The sequence below is a fragment of the Triplophysa rosa genome, linkage group LG4 (assembly GCF_024868665.1).
Source record: "Triplophysa rosa linkage group LG4, Trosa_1v2, whole genome shotgun sequence".
Taxonomy (NCBI): domain Eukaryota; kingdom Metazoa; phylum Chordata; class Actinopteri; order Cypriniformes; family Nemacheilidae; genus Triplophysa; species Triplophysa rosa.
The window spans coordinates 12,662,618-12,674,970 of NC_079893.1; the positions used below are offsets into that span (position 1 = coordinate 12,662,618).

The window sequence follows — 12,353 nt, forward strand, 5'->3', positions numbered from 1 at the left end:
GTAGTTTTTATGGCCGTCAGACACTCTGGAAGTACGTAGAATTGAAACTTCATGAAACTTCATTTCCCATAATGCCAATGGACTCCGGAAGGGTACTCGGCGCCTTTTTATGACGCCGTTCAGAATCAAGCAATTCACGTAAAGCTGGTGGCGGGAAATTCACGCATGGTCCTGCTTATGATCTGACTTTATCACTTTTCTGTTTTTGGTAAATAGTTTTCGCGTCTGGTGTAATGGCGATGCAACAAAACGGGTCCGCGTCCGACATCCACAAACACAACGATAGAAGCGCCAGCAATCACCCGGTAACTACAAACGGGAATGAAGAAGATGAGCATCAACAGACTGGACGGTTCCCGTTTAGCGCCGAACCCACTCTTGAGGACATTCGTCGCATGCAAGCAGAATTTACAGACGAGAGGAACTGGAACCAGTTCCATCAGCCGCGGAATCTGCTGCTGGCGCTGGTCGGAGAGGTCGGGGAGGTGTCGGAGCTGTTCCAGTGGCGCGGGGAGGTGGCGGAGGGACTGCCGGACTGGACGGAGCCGGAACGGGAGCACCTCGCTCAGGAGCTCAGTGATGTTTTGATTTATCTGGTTGAACTTGCCGAGAAATGCAACGTTGATTTACCCCAAGCAGTTCTGCGCAAAATGGCCCTCAACAGACTCAAGTACCCAGCCAACAAAGTTCATGGATCAGCCAAGAAGTACACCGAGTACAAGGACTGACTTGATTTATTTCAGTGCACTAGCCGAAGACCTGCGTTAAAAACTGAACAAGTCTTTTTGAGTGATGGTGAGGTATTGTGTGCCTTAAAAGAGTTTTAAAGTAGTTGACTGTGCTCTCAAAGTTACTGATTTTAGTCCATTTAAACTTGAGTTATATGGCACTGATACCCTGGTCAAGAGGTTTTACGTTGATGTTTTTTATTCTAATTCTGTTTAAAACCTATTTGCACATTTCTCATCAATCCTATTCTTGTATTATATGATAGCAAACAAAGTTTAAATATAGTTATTTTATGCAGTATAGTTTTTTGCTTTGACAAAGTAAAATGTTTTACACAAACACCACATGCTGTAAGTTTACTTTGGAAAAAAATAGTATTCTTAAAATACATTTGCATATAGTTTTACACCTGTCTTACTCACTCTCTTGTTGTTCCAAACCTGTACATTTCTTTGTTTAGTTGAACACAGAAAGATATTTAGACAAATGCTTGTAGCCAAACAGTCCGTGGACCCCAGTGACTACCATAGTAGGAACAATTACAATGGTAGTTAAAAGTGCCCCAAAACTGCTTTCTGTCCTACATTCTTCAAAATGATGACAGAATTTTTATTTTTGGGTGAACTATCCCAAAAATAAGGTGGAGCAGAGCAAAAAATGTCACTCAGGAAAAAGGGATTAAATGTGCACTTTTCAAGCTTAAAAAAACCCCCCACTTGATTCTGTTACATGTTTCAGGCCTGATTTCACAGACAAGGTTTAAGGCTAGTCCCAGCCTAAAATGAATGTATGCCATGTCTTAACTGAATATAACTTGCCCAGAAATATCTTAAAATATATTGGTGCCATAATTGTTTTGTCTCAAGATGCACACCATTAATGTATTCTTCGAAGGCATTTTTGTTAAAGCGATATAAATATCTTAATTCAACTAAGGCATAGTCCTGGTTTAAGATGAGCTGTGTCTGAGAAACCGGGCCTCAATGTTTTAACCAGTCAGGACTTCATTAGGCAGTTACCAGTTTAAACATTGCATTTGTATTTAAGGATGCACCGAAAAGAAAATTATTGGCCGAAGCCGAATAAAAATGAAACACTTGGATGAATACCGAACACTGAACATGGCTTTTCGTATTTCTTTTTATTTAGCCAACTTTTTCACTATTGCATAGACTGAATGGTCAAAATGTGCTTTTTGTATTTTGTCTTGCTTTTCAGTATAATACAATATAACTTAAAATAGAATTGAGCAAAACAAGTATGTTCAATTAAAACCAAAAATTGAGCCCTATCCCTTCTGTGGGCAGTGGTGGCCTAATGGTTAGAGAGTCGGACTCTTGACAAGAAAATCTTTGAAAATAGTTTGAATCTTTAGGTTGACTGTTCGATTCTCGTAGCCGGCAGGTAACGACTGAGGTGCCCTTGAGCAAGTCACCTTTCCCCCACTTGCTCCCGGGCGCTGCAGTGATAGCTGCCCACTGCTCTGGGTGTGCGTGTGTTCACTACTCTCTGGATGGGTTAAATGCAGAGGTCACATTTCGGGTATGGGTCACCATATCTGACAAATAGGTCACTTTTTGAATAGCCTATATTAGGCCTATAACTGACTGCTGAAAGAATGTACTGTAGGCCTACTCTGTACCCCTACAACAAAACACTTCATTAAAAAGTGTCATTCAACATTATTAGCTAAAAATATGAATAAACGACAACTGTTGGATTATTATAGGCTACACAGCAAAATGATTTAAAGAAAAAAAAACATGCAAGCAATTCTGACAGACCACCTTTTCAGTTCACGTTTCTCCTCTCCAAACTCCTCCCACAAAAGCTGACTGTTCTCTAAGGTGCACTCGTGGCCGGGATGCACAGAACATACTTTGACAAGTTGTTTAGTACAGGGAACTGTGTGCTCGTGCACTGTATGATGTCGTATAATGTCAAAGGATGTCGCGAGCGCCGGGGCTACTGTCAGACCGCCCGCTCCAGTCTGAAGTTACCGACCGGTAAAGACGCTTTCATTCGGAAATTTACTCCGGCGCGGCAAATTCCGTGCTGTGTCTTTCTCTGACACTTAAACATGCTCCACACACTGCCTGTGCCTATGGAAGCATATTGGTAGCTTGCTTCCATAATATGCTTCCATACACTGCCGACATGTTTGCTGCATTAATAAAGTGTGAGCGTCGCGCCCTCTCTCTCTGCGCTGGTTACTGTTTGATCATATCACACGTCATCTTTTTGCTATTTTCGGTTGCCGAACATTCGGTGTATATCCCTATGTGTATTAACATTGGATACAATCTTAGTTTTATTTCAGTGTGTGTGCTTTTAGTCACTTTTTCTATATGTATGGAATACCTGTTTTGGATTACATTTGCTGAAATGTGCAGTATGTGGATTGTGCCCAATGCCCAACAATGTTATGCGCTTGAAATGATTACAGCTGTGGTTTAGTTTGAATCTTTAGTTGATCAAAAGCTTAGACATTTAATAAAATGAACAAAACATGTGAAATAACCATATTTATTATAAGTGGACAACAATGTTGCATATGTACAGTAGGGTTGACATAACAGGAATTTATTTCAGTGTCCTTGTTTGCCCCTTCGATGCTGATAGTGACCATACTAGCTGGCAGGCTAAAGATGTTTGTCCAATACAGTCAGTGGGTGTTAAATGTTGTATTTTGATTAAGTTTAGTCGCATGGTCAAGAAAAGGATACAAAGGAAATATTGGATGTGTTGTCGTCTTCCTCTAGCCTCCTCTTTTTGAGCTCTCTGCCCTTGGATTCTGCCTTTATGCTCTTCTTTACCTGAGCTCTAAACTTTCAGGAACCTCTTTACAGGAAATGCACAGTTTTATACCACTATACTGTTATTGTATTTTTTTGTCATTTTGGCACTGTAGTGAAACCACTCTTACAAATACTGCTTGTGGAATAATGCATGCTCTTTCACATATTTAAAAGTTATACTCTACTGCACAGGTGTCAAACTCAATTCTTGGAGGGACAGTGTCCAGCCGAGTTTAGCTCCAACCACACCTGCTTGGAAGTTTCTAGTAACGCTGAGTTGAAGCTGAATCAGGTGTGTGCAGAGCTGTGAGCCTTCAGGAACTTGAGTTTGACACCCCTGCTCATTCTACTCTTAGTCGTGTCAGATTAATGAGACATCTATAATGTGCAGTGCTGAGGGTCCCCAGGAGCAGGATTAGGAAATACCGTCAGAGGAAGTGTTTCAGCTCAGGTAGTAATGTTGAGCATGTTTACATTTTTAAGGTCAATTTGTGGAACAAGCTCTTTGTGAACTAACTGGGTTTCTGCTTATATACTATAATATATAGATATAGAGCCAAATACATAGCCATAACTGCTCCTGCTGATAGAACTTCTGTAAATATAACATTGATAACACAATATTAAACACTGGTTTAAGTGCTTAATATCGGGGTAACAGGCATTTTATTATTTGTTCTTGACTGTGATATAATATGATCAGAACATTAAGAAATGGTTGGGCATCACAAAGAAGATTTGAAAAACTTTACATTGTTATCCATATTCTGTCTCTTATGTCTTCTATACAGGGCCGGAAATGGCCAAGTTTCACTAGGGGGATTCTTGTTGTTACAATTTTTTTATTTTTTAAACCACAGACGCAGAAAATGCCACTTAATGTCTGTATAAATTGTGCGAAGTGTTTGGAGGCTATTTCATAGGTAAAAGATGGAAATCCTCTCCATTTTGAGGCTGCTATTTTATGAGCCTATAGCAAATGACAGATTTAGCTGTGAACTAAGATCTTGTAGCTTCCTGATTTATTCTATTTAGTGTGTTTCTCTCTATCCCTTTCTTTCTTTATCTCTCTCTTTCTGTGTCCGGAGTAGTGGGGAGCAGAATGAGCTGTCAGCCTCGAGCACCATAGGGGATGCCTTACTGCTGCTTTTCCTTTCACTCAGTGATTTCTCATGCCACTCAGACTGTAGCCAGATGTCTGTTTTCCATTTGATGTCGTTCACAGAAGAGTTTATGCTTTGGGTCTGCCGCTGCCTTTATCACTCTGTGATTTCTTCACTTAAACGTCCCAACCAGACATGTTCTCTCTCCTGACATATCAAGTTTTCTCCATGGAATGGCAAAGTAATCCAGTGGGAAATAGCACACTAAAATTCACACTTTTGTGTACAATTGAGTCCATGCTAGACTGCTATCAAAGAAAAGGGGTGACTTCACGAAATACTAAGAAATGTTTCACTTGAGATTATGATGTAATTTGCAATGGAAATGTATGAAATTTAAAATTGCAAAATGGAAGCATTTGGAACAAGTAACTTATAACAACTTTGTATTTTTAAAGTGTTCCTTTAATGTGTGCCAATCTAGTTTTATTGTGTGCATTTCTTTACCCAACAGCTATTTCATAACATGATGATATATTGGAATTGTGTTGGATTGGTCTGGCAACCTATCTGGGTGTTCCCCTGCCTATGGCCTGAGGTATGCTGGCATAAACTCTAGAACACATGATCCGGTACTGAACTTGTCGTGTGGAATTTATGTGTGAAATATCAGGTATATGTAAATAGGCCTTCCACCTGCCCTGGGCAATCTGAATTTCTTAGTACTGTATGTGGTGTTGTTCATAGTATGGTTGAGATTTAATTTGTTTTATAAATTAATCCAATAGAAAAAGCTTTTTACATGAATTTAGCATTAAGTAAAAGATTACTTTGCATCATCCAGTCGGTCAAAACGAAGTATTGTACAGTGAAGATGAAACTGCATGGGCAAAGACAAGTTAGTGTATCTCTTATACAATGACACTAAAATGCCAAGCTTTCCCATCAATACACTTTGAGTAATAGACCAAATGACTCCAATCTTTGTGTAATCAAACTGAAGTGTGGATAAGTGCACATGCAATCCAGATTTCATCGGTTATGTCCTACAATACCATGAAAAATGCAGAAAACAGGGTCAAGAGTGTACTGCAGGTGTGATTTTGTTGGAGACTGAAGCAATGCAGGGGGAAGACCTGGTCATCCAGAGTTCCTGTTGCTCCCCAAACCTCACCCAAAGCCCCATGTGACATACCATCAGTACCTTAAATCAACCATTTAACATACTGCAAGCAAAATGATTGGTGAACAACAGTGAAGATGAAACCAACCCTTTATAATTTACATCGAGTATGATTAAATTAATTTATCTCATGCTGTTTATTTATTAATTCATTTAAATTTAATTTCATACTTTTACAATCCCTTATTTATTTCATATATAATTAATGATGCAGTTTTAATTTGATTAGTGTTCTATCTGTGTTTGCTATACAATAAAAACATGAATTGTTCATATGTGTGAGTGAGTGGCTCTTTATCTAGCTCTTGCTGTTGTAGATATGCATAGGCTCCCTCTCAGGATAAAAGACTCCAACTGACGTCTCTCTTGAGAGCAGCAGACCATAATGACAATCTTGTATTCAAGATAGTTGTTGCCATGTAAGACTGTTGCTATGGAAGAGATTCCAGTTGACTTGACAGCCATCATAACAGTCCAATGGTTGTCTATGAAACGACCACCAGAGGGCATTTTTCACACGTTTCACTTAATTGTGATAAATGGTTGAAAATAATTCATTCACTTCTTCAAATAGTGCACAATGACAACATTCACAATCGCATATACTGATTCAGTTAAATTCACCAAATCTGATAAACAGCTTTTCTTATTTTTGCTTTCATAATGAAGATAAATATAAGATTAACAGACTGGTAAAAATTGTTACACTGCATAAATCTGCTGTACAATAACTTTGCCACTGAGACTGAACTGTAGCAGTAGCAAAATCTGAATGTTATTCCCTTTTGAAATGAAACTCAATGAAACTGAGACAGCTTCGTCAGGCCAAAGAAGATGCTTACAGAAGAGGGGACAAAGTCTTGTATAATCAGGCCTAAAACACACTGACAAAGGAGATAAGAGCAGCTAAGAGAAGCTACTCTGAAAAGCTGAAGAACCAGTTTTCAGCCAACGACCCTGCATCGGTGTGGAAAGGCCTGAAAGACATTACCAACTACAAGCCATCATCCCCTCAGTCTATGGGTAATCAACGACTGGCTGACGACCTGAACGACTTCTATTGTCGTTTTGAAATGCAGAGTCTCACCCTTCACACCCGCCCTGAGCCTATCTCTGCTATACCATTAACACCTCCTCTTGACACTCAACCTGCACTTAAGATCTGCGAAGAGGATGTTTGCCAGCTTTTCCGCAAACAAAAGATCAGAAAAGCACCAGGCCCAGACAATGTCTCACCCTCCTGCCTGAAAGTCTGTGCGGAGCAGCTGTCGCCCATCTTCACTAATATTTTTAACAGATCTTTGGAGCAGTGTGAAGTCCCTTCTTGCTTCAAACGCTCCACCATCATCCCTTTACAGAAGAAACCCAAAATATCTGGACTTAATGACTACAGGCCTGTTGCTTAACATCTGTGGTCATGAAGTCATTTGAGAGACTTGTACTGGCCCACCTGAAGGACATCACCAGACCACTTCTTGATCCCCTCCAGTTTGCTTACCGAGCAAACAGGTCTGTGGACGATGCAGTAAACATGGGACTGCATTACATCCTACAACACCTAGACAGACCAGGGACTTACGTCAGGATCCTGTTTGTAGACTTCAGCTCGGCCTTCAACACCATAATCCCAGACCTCCTCCTGCCCAAGCTTACCCAGCTCTCTGTGCCAACCTCTACCTGTCAGTGGATTATTAACTTCCTGTCGAACAGGCAGCAGCTAGTGAGGTTGGGAAAATTTAAATCCAGCACATGTACCATCAGCACCGGAGCTCCTCAAGGATGTGTTCTTTCTCCACTGCTATATTCACTCTACACAAACGAATGCACCTCTACAGACCCTTCTGTCAAACTCCTGAAGTTTGCAGATGACACCACAGTCATTGGCCTTATTCAAGACGGTGATGAATCTGCCTACAGAAAGGAGGTTGCTCAGCTGGCTGCCTGGTGTAGTCAAAACAACCTAGAGCTGAATGCATTCAAGACAGTGGAGATGATAGTGGATTTCAGAAGGAACCCTCCATCACTTCCTCCCCTCACCATCCTGGACAGCACTGTGGATACTGTGGAGTCATTCAGGTTCCTGGGCTCCACCATCTCTCAGGACCTGAAGTGGGAGTCCCACATAGACTCCATTGTAAAGAAGGCCCAGCAGAGGTTATACTTCCTCCGTCAATTGAGGAAGTTCAACCTACCACAGGAGCTACTGACCCAGTTCTACTCAGTGGTCATCGAATCTGTTCTGTGCACTTCAATTACTGTTTGGTATGGCTCGGCCACCAAATCAGACCTACGAAGACTACAACGGACAGTTCGTAGTGCTGAGAAAATTATTGGTGCTCCTCTGCCCACACTTCAGGACCTGTACGATTCCAGAGTGAAAAACAGGGCAAGAAAAATCATCATTGACTCCACACACCCAGCACACAAACTCTTTGATCTGCTGCCCTCTGGCCGGCGCTTTAGAGCACCAAACACCAGGACTTCCAGACACAGAAGCAGCTTCTTCCCCCAGGCAATCTCCCTCCTAAACAGATAACTGCTCCTTAAGAGCAATATTCCACTTCCACTACTCCTATAGTGTGCACTATAGTGCCTTATTATATCTACATCTTATGTATACATGTATATAACACTACCTCTACTTACTAAATTATCCATTTGCACAAGTGTACATACAATCTGTTAATATGTTTATTCTACTATATACTACCCTGTACAATGTCTCTTATATGTTATTATCCCCCATTTTCTGTAAAATAGTCTTTATTTTATATATGCACAATTTAGAATCTTTTAGACTGTAAATCGTATTATATTGTATTGTCATTGTGTTGAATGTCTGTACTAGAAGCTTCCAACACCAAAGAAAATTCCTTGTGTGTGCAAGCACACTTGGCAATAAAGCTCTTCTGATTCTGATTCTGATTCTGATTTTAAAAAAGATCACATTTATTTATCTGGCAGAGACTAAACGATTCGATTGTTCAGTGGTTATTGGCTGAAGTTAATTTAGTTAAAGTTAAATTTGTTACATTTTTAACAGACTTCTCAGATCATTAGGATCAAGTCAGTTAGAGATAACAAGGGTTCACGCAAAACAAGGCGAGTCAGCGTTTAGCCATTACGCCACCCGTAGCTGGAATCTGCTTCCAGAAGACATCAGATATTAACTATGGGAGGCAAATCCTGCCAAATTTAAATAAATAAATTAAACGATGAAAATGAAAACCAGATTAGCAATTTCATTATACACAACTGCGTGCACAATATGTGCCAAAATGAAAAATAAAATGAAATTCTTTTATTTTCATTTTCATTTTTACACTGACAATGCGTTGTCCATGTCAAATTGAAAAAGAAAATGCAATTGGTGATTTGACATTTCATTTTCACTAAAATCTCGAGGCAAGACTGCCAATTTGAAAATGAAAAGGCAAATGTGAAAAATAAATTGTAAAAACATTTTTTACAAAGGTTTTATTAATGTTCACGCAATAATACTGACACAATTCAAATTAAAATGTAAACTTTGATTTTCATTTTATTTTATTTTATTTTCTCTTCTCTTTTATTTCATTTTCGTTTTCATTTTCGTTTTCGTCTTCGTTTTCATTTTCATTTTCTTTTCCTTGTTCACGGTCATGCAAATTACATGTTAATTAGTGGGTGTGGACGAGCGTCTGCATTACTGGGAACGCCCACAAAAACGTCAAATCCGTTTATTCGAACGAACGTGTGTAGACCTTGTCAGGCGCTTGTCCTTAGCGCTTTGTAATGATGACGATGACTGTGCCTGGTGCAATACCGAAAGTTGTTGTGTGGTGCTCTGCATCTCTGATAAGTTAACAGACGAACAAACTAAAGCATTGGAGAGCCCGTATCTCTAGCGTGCCCTGAAACATGCCGGAGCGCGATTGTCCCCACTCCGCCGCTGACCTGCTCTTACACTGTACATTACCATCCGCACCCGAGCACGCTATCATCATTACACTGTGACTGCTTTTAAGAAAACATAAACAAAGCGATCTTTCTCAGCACAATAGAATCCATCGTAATGTTCGGTTTGAGGTTGATAAGTTGTGTTTAACCTCACGCGCGCTGTGCGCAGACCAATTCGCTTATGGTATCACAAGAGCGGCTCATATGTGTTTAAATCAGCCCCGCGTACTTCATTCATTATGATTATGAGCCAATCGTTAAACAAAGTGCTGCACTATGTTATGAATGCATGTTTTAAATGATGCGCCTGTTTAAATTCCTTGAAGTTCAGCTGTCATGGCAAAAAACATCTAATATACGCACACACTATTAATTCATTCGAATAGTTTTTTTTGTCCCACGGCGCGGTGACACAGGCCTGCACTTATAAGTGTTGTAGGTATTAGATGTTTTTTGGTATGACAGCTGAACTTCAAGGAATTTAAACAGGCGCATCATTTAAAACATGCATTCATAACATAGTGCAGCACTTTGTATAACGATTGGCTCATAATCATAATGAAGTACGCGGGGCTGATTTAAACACATATGAGCCGCTCTTGTGATACCATAAGCGAATTGGTCTGCGCACAGCGCGCGTGAGGTTAAACACATCTTATCAACCTCAAACCGAACATTACGATGGATTCTATTGTGCTGAGAAAGATCGCTTTGTTTATGTTTTCTTAANTATGTTGGAAGTTGTGCATATAATAAAATTTTATCAATAATTTTAATCCATATTAATACACACATTTCTTTCTTTCTTTTCACATTAACTACATAAATCGTTAAAAACTTTTAATTTTTTACTCACAATTTAATGCAGAAATAAAACTAAGAGGTTCTGTTTTAAAAGTTGAAAATGCACTAGTTCACTGTACAATTTATTAAAAGTGATTTATTAAACCACATTAATATAATGAAACGGTCATCTCATATTATTTTTCATAGTTGATCTCTATATTTAAAAGCAGAAATCTGTTGTATTAATATTAATATTGAAATTATTTACTTACTGCCAACATCCAGTCTGGTGCCGCTGCCGAATGTGAACCACAGTGATACAAACGAATAGAGCGACTGTACAAAAACCTCTGAACGCTTCAGTAACTGCATATAAACACACCACAAACACATCTCTACAGATTCATACATTCACACACCACACACATTACATTTGATTTCATTTTGTGTATATGTCTGAAATATTAACAGATTTTAAAATGAGATTATATATATATATTCCCTTATGTATACAAATATTACCCCAAACTTAAACTTGAACAGATGATTCAGTGATGGTTCATAGTTCACTACTGAATGCTCATGTGATGTCTGCTTTTCCAAGAATATTCCTCAGAATTTCCACTTACAGGAGATTCATATGCTCAAAGTATGATGGGACAATCAACAAAGTCATAATATTCAAAGAAAAACATTCAAAGATTTAAAGAGAACCGATAAACTTTGTCACTCCTCCATATACACAAGTGTATACACACAATAACACGTCCAACATCACAGGTCAATCCATAAAACACCTGATCAATAAATAACACACATGAAATTAAACAGCTGTAAAACAATGTTATTTATTAAATATTACAAACAATGTGCAGAAATGAAAACAGTGTGTGTTGATGTAAATGATGTAAATGTAGAGAGTGAGTTTGCATTGTGATCACATGCTTCAGTGATCTGAGAGTGTTTATAGTGCTGTGAGTTTAACACTTCATGACTCACAACACAACACAAAACAACACAACACAACACAATCATCATCAACACAAACCAACAAGAACAACAATGACTTTCAGCATCATCTTCATCTGGACACTTTGTATTCAAGGTATAGTTTTTCATATAAATGTTATTACTCAAAATGTAATTGAAACTGTGATTTTTACACTATTTTTAACACTTTCTTCTGTTTTGTCTGACAGGTTTCAGTGGACAGATAACTGTGACACAAACTCCTTCTGTTAAAATGGTTAAGATTGATGAATCTGTCACTATAAACTGCAAAACCAACACACAAGTGAGCAACGCTTGTGTCGGTTCATATACTTGTATGGCCTGGTACCAGCAGAAACCTGGAGAAGCTCCTAAACTCTTGATTCATTCTGCAAGTCAAAGACTGTCAAACACTCCATCTAGATTCAGTGGCAGTGGATCAAACACAGATTTTACTCTGAGCATCAGTGGAGTTCAGACTGAAGATGCAGGAGATTATTACTGTCAGAGTTTTCATTATATCAACAGTAAACATGTGTTGACACAGTGATAAAGAGTCGTACAAAAACCTCCGTCAGTCAGACTGAACAGTGACTGCACTGACACACTTCACACACAACATCTGCTCATACAACACAATGACTTGATGAAGCAACATTCATTAATTCAGAGTTTTAAAATTACAGTTATTAAAATGTGTAAATTATTTATAGATTATATTTGATTTATTTAATTAACATATTTACTTTTGATCATTGTGAGGTCTTGATTTATTGTCTGTCTGTGTTGGTTGATGTCTTCTTTTTTCATTATTCTCTTTTTAAC

General features: G+C 38.9%; 1 protein-coding gene and 1 gene segment (V, D, J or C); both read left to right on the forward strand.

The window, feature by feature from the left end:
* Positions 1–95: 95 nt before the first annotated feature.
* Positions 96–1,837, forward strand: dctpp1 (dCTP pyrophosphatase 1). The gene has a single exon (XM_057331855.1). The coding sequence runs from the start codon at positions 234–236 to the stop codon at positions 726–728; it is 495 nt and encodes a 164-aa protein (XP_057187838.1). The 5' UTR covers positions 96–233; the 3' UTR covers positions 729–1,837.
* Positions 1,838–11,551: 9,714 nt separating this feature from the next.
* On the forward strand, positions 11,552–12,078 carry LOC130552559 (Ig kappa chain V region 3381-like). The segment is given in 2 exon segments: positions 11,552–11,643; positions 11,738–12,078. Coding segments are annotated over 2 exon segments (384 nt in total).
* Positions 12,079–12,353: the final 275 nt, after the last annotated feature.